Source organism: Gymnodraco acuticeps, unplaced genomic scaffold (genome assembly GCF_902827175.1).
Source record: "Gymnodraco acuticeps unplaced genomic scaffold, fGymAcu1.1, whole genome shotgun sequence".
NCBI lineage: Eukaryota > Metazoa > Chordata > Actinopteri > Perciformes > Bathydraconidae > Gymnodraco > Gymnodraco acuticeps.
In genome coordinates this window covers 5,211,754-5,230,213 of record NW_022990238.1, presented here as the reverse complement: position 1 = coordinate 5,230,213, position 18,460 = coordinate 5,211,754, and the positions used below count along the sequence as shown (strand labels likewise).

The 18,460-nt window shown below is 41.3% G+C and overlaps 3 protein-coding genes across 5 annotated transcripts in view; 1 reads left to right on the top strand and 2 right to left on the bottom strand.

Moving 5' to 3' along the window:
* Positions 1-1,032: 1,032 nt before the first annotated feature.
* atp13a1 (ATPase 13A1) lies at positions 1,033-10,362 on the bottom strand. Its single transcript, XM_034219830.1, has 25 exons — positions 9,957-10,362; positions 8,568-8,657; positions 8,130-8,393; positions 7,857-8,012; positions 7,672-7,741; positions 7,471-7,577; positions 7,196-7,325; positions 7,000-7,055; positions 6,415-6,541; positions 6,142-6,279; positions 5,897-6,017; positions 5,609-5,766; positions 5,048-5,223; positions 4,856-4,966; positions 4,649-4,774; positions 4,462-4,570; positions 4,090-4,283; positions 3,635-3,731; positions 3,368-3,549; positions 3,048-3,162; positions 2,765-2,961; positions 2,108-2,250; positions 1,893-2,004; positions 1,666-1,809; positions 1,033-1,565 (listed from the first exon to the last, which is right to left on the bottom strand). The coding sequence occupies exons 1-25, from the start codon at positions 10,308-10,310 to the stop codon at positions 1,455-1,457; spliced, it is 3,588 nt and encodes a 1,195-aa protein (XP_034075721.1). The 5' UTR covers positions 10,311-10,362; the 3' UTR covers positions 1,033-1,454.
* Positions 10,259-12,495, top strand: LOC117548497 (coiled-coil-helix-coiled-coil-helix domain-containing protein 5). Of its 3 annotated transcripts, none has more exons than XM_034219832.1 (4): positions 10,259-10,493; positions 11,134-11,274; positions 11,377-11,528; positions 12,139-12,495. In XM_034219832.1, the coding sequence occupies exons 2-4, from the start codon at positions 11,144-11,146 to the stop codon at positions 12,159-12,161; spliced, it is 306 nt and encodes a 101-aa protein (XP_034075723.1). In that variant the 5' UTR covers positions 10,259-10,493; positions 11,134-11,143; the 3' UTR covers positions 12,162-12,495. The 3 variants fall into 3 exon arrangements, with proteins under 3 accessions (XP_034075723.1, XP_034075724.1, XP_034075722.1); XM_034219833.1 differs by having other exon boundaries at positions 10,357-10,493; positions 11,138-11,274; XM_034219831.1 differs by lacking the exon at positions 10,259-10,493 and adding an exon at positions 10,666-10,894.
* Positions 12,496-12,938: 443 nt separating this feature from the next.
* Positions 12,939-18,460, bottom strand: part of lmx1al (LIM homeobox transcription factor 1, alpha-like) — a 16,890-nt gene continuing 11,368 nt past the window's right edge. Inside the window, exons 4-9 of the mRNA XM_034220110.1 lie at positions 16,497-16,729; positions 15,912-16,075; positions 15,691-15,768; positions 15,483-15,603; positions 15,220-15,375; positions 12,939-14,467 (exon numbers count right to left, since the gene is read on the bottom strand). Coding sequence (XP_034076001.1) covers positions 14,310-14,467; positions 15,220-15,375; positions 15,483-15,603; positions 15,691-15,768; positions 15,912-16,075; positions 16,497-16,729 — 910 coding nt within the window. The 3' untranslated portion in view covers positions 12,939-14,309. The remainder of the gene's footprint in view (positions 14,468-15,219; positions 15,376-15,482; positions 15,604-15,690; positions 15,769-15,911; positions 16,076-16,496; positions 16,730-18,460) is intronic.

Below are 18,460 nucleotides of genomic sequence, written 5' to 3'. Positions count from 1 at the left end.
GTACATCATATTACACATTGACGATTTTCACACCACCGTAAAGGCTTCAAATGCCAGGAGTTTTAATGCCCCACCAAAAGGGAAAAAAGCGCCTATGGTTATGGCATTTATATGAAGTATTAGGTAATAATTATTATTATTATGATAATCATCACACCTGGTCATTTATAGTCCATGTAAAATGTATTTTATTGCTTTTTGGATCTTTGAAAGTTTTTAAGCTTCTAATTATGATAAACCCTCCGATAGACTATAACCTTATTTTGACATGGAAGGTATTGAAAATAATCTTGACTTTTTCAATAAAAAAACTGCTAAATTAGAAAACACACTTTAACCCACCCAAAGAGAGGTGTGGCCTTATCGTCTAGTGTAGTAATACAATGCTGCATATATTTGGAGTAATTGGGTCGCATCAGAAGAAAGCTATTGAAATGAAATGAGACTTGCAAGAGAAACTGTAACATTTTCATTATCATGGAAAAGACTTGAAATCCCCCCCAAAAAAGAAGTTTGTCCTTCTTGCCCAGTTGTGGTATAACTACACATTTGCAATCATTAGGCCACATATGTCTGTATCCATGAGTTTTCAATCAATAAAAAACATGCAGTTGGATTGGATTTCTATTCAGATATTTTTAGGTGGGGGAAAGTGATTTATTTAAGATATTCTAGTTTGTTTATCAAAGATAAATATCAAACAGTTATCAATGTCTAATCTCCTGAGATTGGCATGTTAGCGAGTTAAGATCAGTTTGCAAATTAACACCAAAGGTACAAGATTGTCTTCCATCATCTGATTCTTAAAGAGATGGCACAATTGTCTTTGTCCCGAGTCATGTGTCATATGATGATACAAGGTTTAATAAGAACTGCCCTCTTTGTTCAGTTACACTTTATTCTCATACTAGGATCATTCTTTACTTACCAATTTATAAGGACAGGATAGTTCATGAACAGCATGCTCATCCCCTCCAAGTGAAGACACACATCAGTTTTTGTACCCAACAAAACATTTGACAGACTTCAACATTTGTATCTGTAAGTCTTTATAAGTCTGTTAGAGATGTTTTGCACTTTTTACAAAATCAAAGAGAGTATTCAAAAGAATCAAAAACACTTTTGCAGTTCTCTGGGAGAATGCCCCATTGTGTGCCTGTACTCTTCACTCTGGATGGCACACAGTCTCGCGCTCTCGCACTCCACTCAATACTGCTGTCTTCATGGCCTTGTGTAGCAGCAGGGAGGAACAGAGGAAGAAAGAGAGAGAAATGTAGAAAAGAGTTATAAAGAAATGAGAGAATTGGAAGAAGGAAGGGATACACAGAGTGTACAGTACTGCAGGCCATGACTGTCTCAGCTGTCTTGTATCACAACAGCTCTTATCCTCCTGCTCCAGAGTCTTCTCACCCTTTACAGTTTAGTTGGTAAGGGTAACGGTAGCTTTTGGCACTTCAAGAAGGCAGCCTGAGAGATCCTTTGCCCAGCAAGAACTGCAGGATACGATCCACCAGCAGAGCGGCGACAAAGTCCACTACCAGAACCTGGGCAATGATGAATTTGAACTGCAAAGAAGTAAACGGGAAGAAGGTTACCTCATGAAGAACATCATCATTAGGAGGCAACTTTAACATAACCGTTGATGGTTAATCATTTTCCACTCACCTCAGTTGGTATATCTACAAGAGAAAACTGTTCGTTGAATTCGGGTGAGGAACCAGAAAGAAGTCCCACAATCGCTAATCCTGACAGAGCGATACTCCATAGCAGTGGTCGATTCTCGGTGAGAGACTCCATGAAGGGATGACCCTTACAAACACAACAAGAAATGCCATGAGTTTACATAAAAGAATGTAGTGACAGTAAATACCAATTGTATTAAGAATAAGTACCTTGTAGTTAATGGCAAACGTGGCCATCTGCATGGCCATCGACATTATGTACACGGTGCTGTTGATTAGACTAGGTTCAAACTCTTTATATATATCTGCAAACCGCTCCGATCTGCAGGGAAAAAAAGGTCAAGGGAAATGTCATTATCATTTATAAATGTCATGTGACTATTGTAAATATTGAACTGCTGTTTCTCTGTCTTAGTTGGGTTTACCTTGGAGGACTTCTGCTTTGTGCCTCTTTGTAGAGAAACACCAGACTACAGAAGTGAACAGCAAACTGCAGCAGCACAGTCAACACCGTATAAAGATTAAAGATGTTTGGTAAGGGCCGCTCTCGAGACAAAGTTTTCAGTGGCTATATAAACAGAGGGGGGTAAAGGAACATTCAGTAAAGACACACTTGCTTGAATAACAATCAGTCCCAAGTATGTAGAGCAGGGGTGTCAAACTCAATTTCATCGCGGGCCACATTCGCATAAAGTTTGCACTCAAAGGGCCGGTTGTAACTATATAAATATATAATATATAAAAATAATGTATTATATTATACTATTGCCTCTGAATTGGATTATTATCGGATAGGATAATAACTTAGTAATTAACTACGTCTGAAAGGCAGCAGAAGTCCAGGGCAAATAATTGCAAGTCTCTTCAGTGCGCATGTCACAAAATGAGATGCATTGTGGGACATGTAGTTTATGGGCATCCTGCTTCTGTAGAGTGGCATGTAACCGTATAATAAACGTATTATATTCCTTGCAAGCTCTTGCGGGGCCACATAAAATGAAGTCGCGGGCCGGATTTGGCCCCCGGGCCTTGAGTTTGAGACCCCTGATGTAGAGCCTGTATTTTCCGACATAAATTCTCACCTTCGATCTAGAGATGAAGAGGAAGCATCCGGCTAAGAGCAGGCCCTGCAGTGTTGCCTGGAAATCGCTAAACTTGACCCCCTCGAGGTAGAGTACAGACTGGCTGTAGGCCAGCACCAGGGCGTTCAGAGCGAGGATCTTAAACATCTGGAGTGTTGTTACCAGAGTGCAACGACCTTGCTTTATTACATGGCAGACTGGGAATACAAACAAACATTCAGATGTGGGGACCATAGCATGCACCGATTTTTGCAAACTGAAATCATAAATGTATGTTACTTACTGCACTGTATGGATGAGAGTTTGGAGGTGAAGGGGGCAGCAATGGAAGCATCACCTAGCTTCACTACTTGTATCTGATCCTCTTCAAGTTCCCGTAAGACTTGACTGATCCTCTCCTGTTAGTGAATACATCCCTGATGTTAAGACCAGTGAACTACACATTTTTAACAGACACACATTTATTCTCTTTTTTAGGCTATATGTTTCTTTGGTAATGTTGGTAACTAGGGAGGAAGCCACCATGTTGCATTCAGTGGTACAATAAATCCGTTAGTAATTGGTAGACTATTCAGGAAGAAGGCCCTTTTTGAAGACACACACCTTTTGTGCTGCAAGCTGCTCTTCTCTCTGGGCCATGACCCTCTGCCGGGCTGCTCTGGAACTCAGCTTCCCTCCTGAGCTGACGGGTGGTAAAGGTCTGGGTTCAGCTGGGGGCTCCTTTTCTCTCCCCCGTTTCTTCCTTTCAGGCATTCGCTCAGGTGCATTCGCTAACAGAGCAACACCTGAGAAATCAAGGTCATCACTACATGTTGGGGCTCATATATAGGGACACAAATGCTTTCAGTCTTGGTGGTTGATAAATCTTACCTATGTGGGCATGTTTGAGAGCTCCAACATCATTTGTGCCATCACCACACATCAGGGTCACATAACCGAGCCCCTTAAGACTTGTGATGACAAATTCCTGAAACAGAACAGGAGGTTATTATAGCTCATGACTAACAAAAGACCCTTAATGTTCACCCTTTGATACTGTTGTACAGTACATTGAATCTGACATACATTCAAAAATGACATAATTATATATAACAACCCCCAGTCACACAAAATGAGTGGTGTCAACTAGTTCAAATACATGTATGTTGCTGTTGTATTGTAGAATAACATCTGTCTACATCTCAAAGTATTTTTGTATAAACAGCCTTCGATTCAAACAAAAAACACACTAATGATGTTTGAGATGGCTAAACTTGGTCTGCTATCTCACTCTATTGTGGTAGTGGTTTGTAAACCTCCATGTAATGTACATTTTTGGGACCTACCTTCTGTTTTGGACTGACACGGGCAAACACTTGAACGTAAGGCAAGAGGCTATTGAGTAGTTTGGTGTCACAGCTCAGTCTGGTGAGCCCCTCCCCTGTTACACACAAGTCAAACTGACTCACGAAGGCGGAAATGGAGGGCGGGGGCAGTGGTACACACACACTGCCATCAATGGACTCCCAAAGCCACGCACCTGGAAATAAACATTAGAGGTACATTATTCTGTACTGGTTTTGGTTGAAACACCCATTGCATGAGGATTACAAATAAATAAATGGTGATGCCCTTTAGATGCAACCTTTTAAACAGACATTGTTCCCCACTAGCTTACAGTAAAACATGTTATTCTGTAAAGTGATGACTTGTCTTACCCTGATCGGGGCTTTGCTGCAATACAAGTGTGTGTTCTTTCTGCATGAAGGCGAGCTCTCTCGCTACGTGGCACGCCGTAAGAGGGTTGTCGCCTGTGATCATCACCACCTGACAGCAAAGTCAAAGCAATTATAAACCATGCTGTTTAAGAGTGTATGCAGAATGTTGTGTTGTCAGCTTATTTACATGATGAGATGCCTCCTGGATCTCTCTGATGACGGCCTTGCTGTCACTCTTAAGCGGGCAGGACACAACCATGAACCCGGCAAAATGCAAGTCATACTCCAGAGCATCCCGACTCATCTCCCGGACCTATGAAATGCAAAAAGATCAGTCAAACCTGCTCGGACCAGACAGTCTCTGATAGTTTTAGAATAAAATAAAAATAAGAACCTGCTGATGACTGAGGTGTCCAATCTCTTTGTAACCCAAGGCCAGCACTCGAGCCCCTTCACGAGACATTTCCTTGTGGACTTCGTCATAATTTGCTGGACTTTCTGAAAACTACAATAAAAGCCACATTAGAACGCCAGTGGGTTAGCACACATGATTAGACTAGAGCATGTCTGTATTAAGGATATTTACCATTCCTCTGAGTGTCTCTGGCGCTCCCTTGACAGTTGAGATGTAGCAGAGTTCAGTGGAGCCGAGTTTCTCATAAGAGGCCAGGACTGACATCCTCTTCAGTGCACTGGCAAAGTGGAAACGCTGGTGGATCTTAAGTCCCTGAGTTTTGAAACCCCGAGAGAACACCTTCTCATCTGTTTAAATGGCAAGAGTAAATGAGACACGCATAGTGCTATTAAGAGCAAAGGTAACTCAACACGAACATCCAGATTTAAATGCAAGAACAGCTTCACTTTAAAGCCACATTAACCCACAAGCTGAGCAGTTTCATATCAATTACTCACACTGTTACAGTTTTGTAAGACTTTGTAAACACATGTTTTCATATAGTCAAGCTGTTGTTAAACACGACCCCCATTCACTTTGATCAATCAAGACTTTTTTTTACTTATTAAAAACGTAACTTGACGTTAAGATACTCTGGTCAAATTACATCACCAAGTTAAACACAGCATAGCGGTTCGACAGAGCACAACAGCCGCTGCCGTGCACTGTGCGTTTAGTGGGGGATCCCAGTACCTTTAGTGAGGCTCCAGTCAGCGGCTGTCAGCATGGCCTTCTCCAGTGGATCTCCGACCAGCTGTCCATCATCCAGAGTGACCAGTGAGTGACAGGTGGCCACCACCCGATGCGTCTCAATTGGAATCTCAGATACGGGTATCACCTCTTTTCCTTCTCTGTAATAGACACAAAGTTATTACTCATTTACAAACACAAAGTATTTACAAACCTTAACCATAGCATAGTTTACTGCGTTTGTAATTCACAAGTTTTGATGAAGGAACAACAGTGGTTGGCATGTTTTACCTGAGGCCTGCTACTCCTCGTACCACCAGGCTGTCACTGGTCAGTGTTCCTGTTTTGTCAAAACAGCAGATCTCCACCTTCCCTGCAAAGGGTATCCTGAAGGGCTCTGTACAGAAAACATCTAAGAAGGGGACAAGAGGATTTGAATCAAACTACTGCTGTAACAAGCTTTGTATTATAAGCTGCTTTGTCCAAGTCTTTTAATTGGTCTTTAACACATGCAGGATAGGAGCAAAGAGACATACACAGTTTAGCCAGGGCGATGAGAGACGTATTAACTGCCAAAGAGAGCTCTATGGGGAGCTCTGGTGGAACAACTGAAGTAAGGATTAGTGTGCACTCCAAAAACAGCTTGTAGCGGTTCCTGCTAGCATCCTTGGTCCCTGTAGGTGTGATACAAAGGAAAAAGAGAGTTTTTAAATATTAAATATGCCATAACCTCCGGCTATTTGCAAAAACTTTGAATGTCTGTGTTCAATAAGAATTACATTGTATACAATTGGTTCTATGCATCTCACCTTCTAACCACACATAAAGAGCTGCAGCAATGGCAAACACAAGGAGGAAGAGGATGAAGATGAAAGTCTCCATGTTGTTTGCTGTCACTCTTTTCACACCAAAGAGGATTGTTCGCAACAGTTTACCCTGGAGGCAAGGTTTTTTTGCACACAGTTAGTACACTTTCAATGCTAAATTAAACATGTCGCCAAACTGCAAAAATGCATTGAAATAAAAAAACTGAGCGTAGTAAGTAAAACATTCTCCAGGTCATGTTCTCTCAAATGAATTTCGTCTGTTGCCATCAGGGCGAAGATATGCTCTACCTGCTCAAAGGACTAATCGCTTTTTAAAATCATTCATCCCTTCTGCACTCAAACTTTTAAATTCTTGAAAGGCTTTTAACTTGATTATTTATTATTGTGATGCTATGAACTATTTATAGTGTAAATTGGAATGATCCACATCTGTGCTCCTGGGTGTATCTGTGTATTTTCTTCCTGTATGTTCCTGCCTGTGTACATGACATAAGCTGCTGCTCATAACCAATTGCCCCTTGCGGGATTAATAAAGTTGTTGATTGATTGATTCAGCAACTTCCTTACCTGAGAGGTGTAGAATCCTGTTCTCAGTACATAGGCCACACAGCCGTTGTCGACAGCTGCACATAAAGAAGATTAATGGGCTTTTCATCTTGATTTGATTATGAAGAAGATGGGCAATAGTCACATTATAATTTACAACAGTCTTCATATGTTGTTGGTAACAGATAACTTAAAAAAGACAGAAATGAGTAATTACGTTTGAGTCCAGCACTGGCCTTTAAAGGGGGGCTATGTTGGACCACTTTTGTCCCTCCAGAGATGATGTGAAGTCGAGAGTCACTCTGAACATCCAAGATTCGCTCTGGGTCCAAGTCCTCCACTGGCTCCTGCACACCCAATAACACAGCAGTGATTACAATACCCCACAGTAAGATTAAGACATGCCATTTAGAGCGACTAAGGCTTTCATTCCAAAGTGTACGCCCTCCGATCTGTACAGTGTCCACATGTATATATTAGTTTGCCTCTAACCTTCATCTGGGGCACCGACTCTCCGGTCAGCATCGCCTCATCCACAATGCAACGGCCCCTGAGTAGCAGCACATCACACGGGACCAAGTTGTCCTGGGGCGAACGTCCTGTGTAGTGGAGAATACACATTGTAAACCCTCAGTAACAGAGTCAATCTGATGTTTGTGGCAAGAAGTCTGACAAATGTTAACAGGACATTACCTATTGAGACAATGTCACCAGGGACAAGCTCATCACTTGAAATAGGTCTCCACTTCCTATTGCGATATACCTAGCATAAAATACATGAAGATAAATGAGTTATGCTTTACATGGAAGACACTGTTTGTCTATACTTTTTGTTTTATTAAATATAACGATATGGTTTTAAACGTGATTTAGCCTACCTGGATCATATAGGGTTTGTTTCCCATGCGGCGAATCTCGGACATATTCCTCATTTGCTGCTGGACCAAAGAGGCCTCGAACGCCACGAGCATGAACAGCGTGAAAACACTGTAGTACCAATACTCATCCAGACACCACAGGCCAACACAGAACACCTGGGGGATGGCAGAACACAGATGACTTCAAATGGATACAGACTTCATTATAAGGTCAGTAACATCATATCTAAAGATATTTATTGAGAAGTATTTTTACAACAAAAATATATATACCTGGAAAACAAAAAAGGGAGCTGTGGCCCTCTCTTTGAAGAGCTCCAGGAAATCTGGCACCATCATCTCAGCACGATTGGTGCCGAAACGCTTTTCTGCCGCCCGGAGCTCCGCCTCCTCCTGGTAGCCACGCCAGGACTGAAAGTCACTCATTGGGTTGTCTATGGGGAATGCTATCGGAAGGAAACATTTCTTTTCTTTGTGGTCAAATATGTAGCGGATCTTTTGAAACTCAAAAGATAAAATCCCCTCGCCATTTTCATCCTGTAGGTCAGAAAAAGAAAGACCATTTTAATTAGCACCATTTAATCAAGAAAGGTTGATTATTGTAATTACTGATTGTATATTTACAAGTTTTAATCTTAAAGTGTGTGACAAAATACAGAAAACAATAGATTTGGGAGATGTTTGGAATAAAGAGTAAATATGTAAACTGACCTGGTCCCTCTGTAGTGCCACAAGCTCGGCAGAACCGTTGTTGGGGCAGGGAACGACCTTAGCCAGCGTAGCCTTTTTTGGATCTTGTTCCTGTGCAAATAAACAGGTGACAAATTCACACACTGTTCCAGGTCACTGTTATTTTTGCTGTGTGCCTCTGCTGCTTTGTCCATAATATGAACTTCAGGCCCATTTTTAAAGAATCCTCTACATTTAACAACAATAAATGTCTAGGCTAACCAGATTACATTGTTGATACAAATCTATTTGTATGTATTTGTATGATTGACTGCCTACAGACAGAACTCAAAGAAATGCTAAGCTATTTACCCTTGAATTTAGGAAGAACAAACTTGAACTTTAGAACATTTATTTTCTGACATATTCTGGAATTACATTTCCTATTACCATGCAATGATAGACACAGATTTGTTTTACTTTGACACCACCATATGTATGAATCAGCAATTAGGCATTAGATTTGCTTGATACAAGTTTTATTTTCTTTATAATCCTCTACTACTTAAAAGGCATTTCATGGTCTGCTGCCTCGCATCGTTTGCATCAATTACGCAGAAAATAGCCGGGCAACACTCTATGAGCTTTCAGGGCTTCTTTATGCGTTCAGGTGACCATACAGAATTGTAAAAAATGGAAGATGTTGCAAAATGGCTTTAAATCAAATTAATATAAGAGGCACATTCCTTGGTTAATAAACGTACATGCTTGACTCTGAGTTGCTTTTAGTTTTGTCTACTTTTCTGTTTTGTCTGTAACATATGTTTTCATTTACGCTGCTCTCTGTATTGGCAAGCTTTTACTTTGAAAAAAAAATTGTTTTAATTACAAAAAATAAAAGTGTTTCAAATAAAAAACAACCATGGGTGATGTGCACACATCACTAAGACCTTTTCATAACTTGAAACAAAGACAAATGTGGCAGTGAGAACTGTCATTGCAGTTGAAGTTTTTCCTTGTACTTTGAATTGCCTTGTGTTGAAAAGTGCTATATAAATAAACTTGCCTTGCCTTGTACGATGTGAGGGTCTAAGGACAGAGGGTGTCGTATTGTCATACTGATATTCTGTACAAACTGTGAAGACCACTGAGACAAATATAACATTTGTGATATTGGGCTATATAAATAAACATTGATTGATTGATTGCTGATTCCAGCAGGGAAAGTTTGATTATTGGTGGCCCCTCAAACATTTAGCAGGGGTCCATTCCTAACACCTGCCTACTTTTATAGAGCCCTTGATCAAGCAATGATTCCTGAATTAGTGCTAACCCTGAAAACCTTTTAATTCTATGTTAAAGGGATATGTTAAAAACAGTGGATACCATTGAAACATACCCCACTATTATAGTTGTATAAATAATGTTTACCTTGGAACAAGTGAGCAAGCAGTGTGCGTGCACGGACCAATAACCAGAGAGCGCTGTGAGAACGTGCGCGATCCCGATAGCGGCTAGCGACAGGAGGCCTGCCTCTGGATACTCGGAGGCTCCATACACTCCGAACCACACGTACATCCAGCTTGGATAGAGAACAGCCAGAAACGGGAGGACTGTGCCGTGTAGTAGACGGGGCCTGCGCCGGTACAGCGTCACCGAGCTCACCAGCTCGTCGCCGGTGCTGCTGTCATGCTGGCTGTGATTCTCAGAGGGGGCCATTTGCAGCTCTCCCGGTGCCTGGATCCCATCTGCAGCCATATTTCCCTCTTTCTTGGGGTCGTTCATTGAACTTTACTCACACCTCTGCCCCCCCTCTATCATCCACCACCACCCCGTCGTGCTGTTGTCAGTAAAATACGATTCAACACACGGAGCGGTGCTCGGTCCAGCCTTCGGAGCCCGTTTACTGAATCGCTCGGTTTCTGGTTTCTGGCCGTAGCTTCCGCATACGTCAACACGCAAAGACACGTAAGATTGTCTGAGTACATCACAAATGAACTGGAAAAAACACTCAATTATTATACCATCACGGTAAAAAAAATGTGGTTGAGGTTCAAGTTTACGCTACGTAATAATATACATATATAAAATATCGGCTGCATTCGTCGTGGAGTGCTTTTAGTATAATATTAGGTGTATACCACTTTAATAAATGCATCGTCATCAAAGGGGTTGGGCTAACATTTGAGATTGACACAAGCAGGAACCAATAATATTTTAGAACTATTTCCGATTGTTGCATTTCCATCCAATCAGAGGGTGTGTATAGTGTAGTTACGGCACAGACATGGCTCCACATGCAGTACTGCTGGTGCTATAACCTTGATTCATCAGCTTCTCGGTTGAGGAAAGCCTAAAACGAACAACATGTAAGACTTTTAAACATGGGTCATATCAACAAAACATTTGCTATGTTCTCTAGTCTAGGGAAGTAGGTACTGTACTGTAGAGAGATAGATTCAGACCGTAAATAATTACATTTTCTACCACCATAAAGCTACTTAATTACTATATTGCTTGTGCTTGCTTTAGAAAGTGTATCAGGTTGATCGATGGTTTATGGGACGTGTCTACAATCACTGAATGATTAACATGTGTCGTCTTTCAGGCAGGCTGCTATGGATATCACTGCAAAGTATTGCAATAAAGAAATGGAGGCATATGGGTCCTGTGTGGCCTCCAACCCATCTACATGGCAGTCAAAGTGTCATGAACTGAAGATAAACGTTGCACAGTGCACATCATCCCAGTAAGGCCACATATCTGTACATTCACTCCAATGTTCTTCAACCTCACACCCACATCTAAAAAATGGTATCTTATTCCTAATTGCTCTTATGTGTTTCTATAGCCCAGTGATTCAGAAGATCAGACAAGAGTGTTCGGGGGTGTTTGTCGAGTTTGAGCGCTGCCTGAGAGAAAATCCGGACACACCTGCCTCCTGCTCGCCTCATGTAGCTCGCTTTCTGGCCTGTGCAGAGTCAGTAGACCTCAGTGGAGTGGGTAAGTCCCTTTGGAATTGGCCATACACAACTCAAGGTCACATATGAACAGTTGTGAATAGAATCTTTTAAAACTAGGAGAGTAATGTGCAGATTACTATGCCTCCTCACCTTGCTTTTTTTCCCTATCACCCTGAATGGTTTGTGCCTGCTGTGTTTTCAGACTTGCAGATGTTCAAGGAATACCTTACCCCCTAAATTAACATTTTTTAATCTATTAACTGTTACCTTGGATTCTTGAAGAAACAGCTGCACAATACTTGTCTCATTTAGCAATGCATTTGTGCCAAAACCTTAGTATTCAAAACAATGTTTTTGTTTTACATGGACGTTAGTTTTACTGTGGCTGTTTTATCCGCGTTTGAATTTTTTCGTCACCCTGGAGTTATGTGAGAACATCGAGGTTTAATTAATGGATTATCCAAATAGTATTTGGAAGTATTCCTTAAGGTCTTGTTCTGTGCGTTTTTGTCTGATACAAAAACACATTCAAACAGACCCATGGGTTATCATATGTATACAAAATGGTACGATATGTACTACACCATCTTTGAGTGGTATCACTTTAAAAGTCAACATACCAGTACATGTTTTCTTCTTTTCATCTACAGATCCGGTACCTCAGCCATCGTAGCATCAAGACATCTCCCATCTCTGTCAGATTCAGATTGGTTGGTTTTACACATTTCCCAGCCATGTTACTGTACTGTATTTACAGTGAAAGTAAGGATATCTGTTTACCTCTGTGTGACTTAATGTGACTATTTGTCTTTCTTCAGGAAAGATATGAGAGAAATGCAACAGTACTTTGACTAAGAAAATGTGTCGAATATTTAATTACCAGATCGTCCTTTTTCTCATACTCATGTAAATGTTGTGTTCATATGAAATTAACATTTATTCCTGCCTACATGCGGGATATATGATTTTTATTTAATCATCTCATTAAAATTAACTTGTGTTTCTTATCCGATGTGGTTATCCTTTGTTGTTGTCTGTTGCTCAGGTCTGTCCCTCCCACACTTGCCCTCTCTAGGTCTGAGTCTGAGTCAAATATTAAACCGGAATGTATCGCTCCCACACAAACTGTCCTGACTACACAATGACAGAGAAATAGGGAGTCTGGGAAGAAAAGAGAAGGAGGAGACTTTCCCTTTCTAATCAGCGGGACTACTGAGAGAGACAGAGGGAGGATATTGAGTTATGAGCCCTGTGACCACTAAGCAGAACAGACCTTTTCTGGTTCAATTATTAAAGCTTTGAAGGGGAGGGGAAAAGGATCCCTTTCTTGTGTGTTAAATATCTTTGGTTTATACCAGATGAGCAAGTGATTAGTGCGTCATAATTTATCATACTTAGGACAATAAGGCAAGTGCACTACAAAGATGAAACCGTAGAGTGTATTGAAGATACGGCAATATTACATTCAAAGCACATCACCTGGCAGTCACTGAACAAAAAAAGTTAGATAGGAACTTGCCTAATACCGCACAAATAAATTACATTCACAAAAATATCACTGTAAAAATACCATGTGTCAGTGATCAGAGTCAAACATGAAAAAATGTTAACGAGCTGTAGCCGATCACTGGCACCTAAACAGAAACAAGTATAAACCTAATCCTATTTTTTTCTGCAACACATTGTAAATTTGACCCTGATGCTTTATGCACTTTCTATCCAACTTCAGTTTGGAGGCTATTTTTTTAGACCTACTTTGTGACACATAGATATCATGCTACAGTTTAAATAGTTGCTGATTATCACAGAATAAGGTACAAATTATCAACCTAACAACGTCTAATTTTTCTGAGAAAGAAATGATTACTGAAACTGACCACAATAATTAATTGTAACACAGTCATACTTCCATTTACATTTAAAAGCACATCATCATGTGCTCAGTGTCCTTACTTTTGGGGATTATAGATGTGTTGCTTGTCAATAACGTCACTGCCTCTGAGTGATTACATTATAAAAGAGAAAGCTAAAGCAATAATCATGTATACAACCCTGTTTCCGCATAAGGCTCCTCAAATGACCCTGTAGTGCTGTCTCTTTTTTTTTTGGTCAATAATACCTGTCATGCAATATCAAAAACTAAGCATGGATTTGGGAATTACCATTTTCATAGAGTTTCGTCCTCGTTCCAAAGTACATCCTTGAATTTACTGGGGAAACTAAATTGTAATCCTAGCACAATATCCTGAGTTATAGCTCAGGTCGAATATTCATACACACTAACCTGAGAGCAAAATGATACTCCAATCCATATACTGTACTGTATACGCTGCAGTCTTTCACACACAATAATCCTGTCAGAAACAATAAACATTTTGCAATGTCATCATTTCATTAAGACTCTCAGCTGCTCATACGGCCTGCCAAGACTCCTACATACATGTAATTTGAACTAAACCAATTTTTGTCTGTAAATCAGAATTTACATATGAGTATGCGTATTTGTTTTTTTAAAGTGCCATGAAACGTGTTTCATTGAACATTACCACAACCAGAGAAATTGAGGTCTTTTTACACATTTTGGACATTTACAGTGTATTTCCAGCATGTGATTATTATCAAGGAAAGATGGTTGGAACATGACGCAAATCTTCTTCAAGTGATATGACTATGCTTGTGATGATTTTGGCCTTTGAAAAAAGCTTAAGAGTGTGTTTGGGTGTAGGCTGTAGTCCCACAGGCATGTTTTAGACGGACTCCATTAGCTGCATCTCTGAGGTGAAGGTGGAACAGGAGTGGGAAGGGTGAGAGTTTATGGGGGTCAGGAGGTGAAGTAGGAGTTCTGCATGGAGTAGAGGCGGTCAATGGGGTTTCCCACCCGTCCAGACAGGAGACTGCCGTCCCCTGTTGCCAAAAGGCAGTCTCCAAGGTGACCAAGGCTTCCATCGCTGTCCAGGTCATGGAACACTGTCTCTGAGTCTGCGGAGAAAAATTGTGTGAACAGCTGAAGTGGATCGGTTTTCAACCAGAGAGCACAGAACGATATGAAAAGAATATAAAAATAAGCACGAATTTTATTCTCAACTCCACAAAGCAAGCAGGCAATGAGTCAGTCTCTGTAGTTTAATCTCAGCCTTTTCCTTACATTCTCACAAACACAACCTTTACAACTGAAATCCCGCAAAATCTGTTCAATCACCCATCAGCTAATGCAACTCGTTTGAGTCCAATATTACATTTTGCCTCACTATCTCCCACTGCACATTATCTAAGGAAATAATGAAGAAAATATTTGGCAATGCATCTGTTTTGCTAAGGCTCCATGCAAGCTTTCGAAATAGGCTGACATTTACTGTAACTACTCAGACAAAATGACCTTGAAGTGCGGTTTGGACTACTCATGACTATAGCTGGGTAAATCACAGGTTTAATCACGGTACACTTTTATATGCAGGCATCTTTGGACAACAATACAACATTTTACACAATTAGTCAGACTTATGTAAACAACTAAACGTCTTGGAAAGAAAGAGTGACGTGCCATGTGAATTTCAAAAATAAATGTGTATCTTAAAGATTATATGCATCAATCTTTTAACTTTGCATTGAGAATATTGGCATGTATTGTTACACCCATGACAGTCAAAACCAGAATTGAAAGGAGATAGGGACAGCATTTGCATTTTTAAATAAGGTTTGTATGGAGTCAAAGCTTTGACCTTTAGTCTTACCATAGGAGTGGAGCTGTTCATTGTTCAGCTGAGGCGGTGTGAGGCCATGTCTAAATGGCTCTCCACCGTAGATGTTGGGATCCAGAGTGAGTAGCTGCTGACGCGGCAGAGAGGGATATACCAGCATCCCATCCATGCCATGGGTACTAGAGCCATCTGTGCAGAGGTGAGAATCACTTTAATCAACCCATTAAATAGATTGTTTTGGTTTTTGTTTATTCTTCCTTTTTTCTCGATGTTGCATTGGCATATCAAGCGCTTACCCTCACTGTCGTCATTGCTCTGGCGGCCCCCTCTACTTGGTCCTCTCCTGGTTCCTCCCAGCTGCTCTTGTTCCTGCTGCTGCTGCTGCTGTTGCTGCTGTCTGCGAGCTATCTTTTTCATCTAAGGCACAACAACAGTGTATGTATAAATGCTTTTCTTTGTCCTCAGAAAATGTATAACCTTGTGTAAGTCTATACTAAATCTAACCTTGGCTCTCTGGTTTTGAAACCACACCTGCACAACACGCACTGTCAGCCCAGTCTCAGCAGCCAGTGTCTCCCTCACCTGCAGATTAGTTTTTGAATTGTTATTGAAACACCAGTTTAGACTGATTAGTATGCAATCTTCCACAGAACAATAACGTTTGCATGGGAAAGGAGTATATTCCTGCACACATTTCCATTGATAAAACAAGCTGGTCCTCCTACCTTGCGGCAAGGCTTAGCAGACACTTCAAAGGAGGCCTTGAAAGCACGCCGCTGCTGTGTGGTCAAGATAGTGCGTGGTCGCTTTGAACGCTTGTGGTCCTTGCTGTCGTCCCCACCTTTCCCTCCTCCCGAGCCTCCTCCACCATCCTCATCCTCACTTTTCACTGAGCAAGGTAACAGACAACAAAACAGTCAGGACATCTGGTACGAGAGGGGTACATTTTCTCATTCCATTAAATGGAGAGTACATTTAACATTGAAGTGACTTTGGCTCAATTCTGTGGATTTTTTAAACTATCCACTAGTTTTGTAGGTACTGAAGGCTCAGCTTCATATACCATAGGAATTCACAGAATGCACTGTAAAATAATGACTTATTTTCTATCTAAGACAATTAGCTATTGTGGTGTGATGTTTTTGCAAGCAAATGTGTTGTCTCACCAACTCAGATAGGCTTCGGTTTGAGATCCAGTTCATTTACAGAATAATTTTTACTAGTAAGTGAACAGAGGAGCAGCATGAGACTTGAGAAAAATATTTTAAATGGGGTCCAGGCAAAGCAGCTTTGTAAAGAACCTCCTTTACCTGAGTCAGTAGGTGTGGGACTAATAGCAGCCAGCATTTCTCTCTCCTTCTCATAGTCCATGCGGCAGAGCAGCTGGCCTTCTTTCAGCACAAACTCATCACCTCTCTGCAGCCGGCGTTCACACTCACAGCAGGTGAAGCAGCCAAGGTGGTACACCTGGCCTAGCACACGCATTATCAGCTCTGAACGTCCAATCACCTGCAGGCAAGCGCTGCACTTCCTTACAAACAACCTGAAAGTGCACAAAAAGACACAAATATGGGCTTATATGAGAATGATAAATAAACTGCAAAGCATGGCATTCTGGGAGTTCAGGAGTACAGCAAAAGAGAGGTGAGGTAATTAAAGATGGAGGCACAGGCAACAAGCTCTGATACATTTTACCCTCATATTAAACGATCCTGGAGATTAGAATAGTCTCTTAATTAAAGGTCATATAAACATTACCCAATTCACAGAGCAACAAGGTGAACATCTGCTGAGAGGAATACTGTGCATCTTTAGATTGCCTTTTCTTTTCTTCCTCGTAACAGTAGGTGGCAGTAGTAAGCTTATGAAAGGAGAGCAGCCTGTCCCTTAAATGTGGACATCTGTTTGATCGGGTAAACTCCAGTCTATCCATATCCCACCCAAAATCTTAAGGTAGTTATTTAACTCTATACATAAAGCTTAATACAGAGTCTTTCTCAGGTCCATTGCTTTTCCCCATGACCACTTTTTTCCTTTTTGACCTCCGTCTCTCCTCCTGTGAGATGTTATAACCCTTCAATATGTCTCCTGCCTCATCATCTCTTCACATCCCCATTTCCATTCACGGGGCCTAAGTCTCTGCCATTAAATTCCTCTCAAATCCCTGCTTTCGCACTTGGTTTCCTCCCCCTCCCTACCAAGTATTTTCTGCCAGCATTCCCAGTTCTCCCTCACGCCCTCCCAGCCTGCCTCCCCAGTTCACTGAAACTAATAAAGACAGGATTAATTAGATTGTTGTTTAAACAGTGCGATGGCCAGACAGACGCTGTAAACTCATAACCAGGGATTGAGGATAGCATGGGGTTAATCTCCCTCCTCTCGTTTATGCACACTAAAACACACTTACACACACAAACATAGACACACACACCCACACATGCACACCCCCCTGCACACACACACACACACACACACACACACACACACACACACACACACACACACACACACACACACATACACACACGCATGTGCACGCACAGGCATGCACACAGACATTTGCACACACCCACACACTGAGTATCTAGTCAGACATTGACTAGTGACCAGCGTTCACCAATACCCATGATCATGCCTGGGTGTAATTTGCAATCAAGATAGATATGCTCAATCGACAGAGTATTTATTTAACTGGAAGAGTTACAAGGTAGTCAGAGTATAGGAGTGAGCGAGCAAGGTCAGCGGATGAAGAAATAGCAGCAAGAAAAAAACACAAACCTGGACAGGAGGGGAGGGAGGAGGGGGAGAAAGGGAGAAGTGTTGACGCTCCCTGACTGAGTGATAGGAAGGTGTTGCTGCCCAAATCTGGAGTGTAAAGAAGGAGCCGATTCTGCACATCAGAGCTCCTAATCTGTGATTCTGTCCCAAACGCAGCTGCTGCGGCTAATCTTTCTCAATCCATCTGCCAAACTCTCCCCAAATGACAGTGTCGCTAACTTGACATCATAACACAAACACAAGTGGCCCCAAACAGCCCTGCACAGCTCTGTTGTGGCAGGACCTTGTGTTAAACTAAAGGTTGCTCAACCAATCATCCTTTAGAAACACTGCATTGCTTCTTAGAGATGCTTCTAACGTAAGATATCTGCTAAAACGTTTTAATTATAATAGCATCTTACACATACTCCACAAAGGAGAGCAATCAGCACCCTACTGTGTGTAGCAGACAGACAGACACTTCAACACCTTAAATGCCTCCTTTCACTGTGAACAA

Coding starts and splice junctions, on each gene's coding strand:
- LOC117548497 (XM_034219831.1), top strand. Junction 11,275..11,376: donor GCACAGTGCACATCATCCCA/GTAAGGCCACAT, acceptor GTGTTTCTATAG/CCCAGTGATTCAGAAGATCA. Junction 11,529..12,138: donor AGTAGACCTCAGTGGAGTGG/GTAAGTCCCTTT, acceptor TTTCATCTACAG/ATCCGGTACCTCAGCCATCG.
- atp13a1 (XM_034219830.1), bottom strand. CDS start 10,310: ATGAACGACCCCAAGAAAGAGGGAAATATGGCTGCAGATGGGATCCAG. Junction 4,967..5,047: donor CAGAGACACTCAGAGGAATG/GTAAATATCCTT, acceptor CTTTTATTGTAG/TTTTCAGAAAGTCCAGCAAA. Junction 2,962..3,047: donor ACTCTCATCCATACAGTGCA/GTAAGTAACATA, acceptor TTGTATTCCCAG/TCTGCCATGTAATAAAGCAA.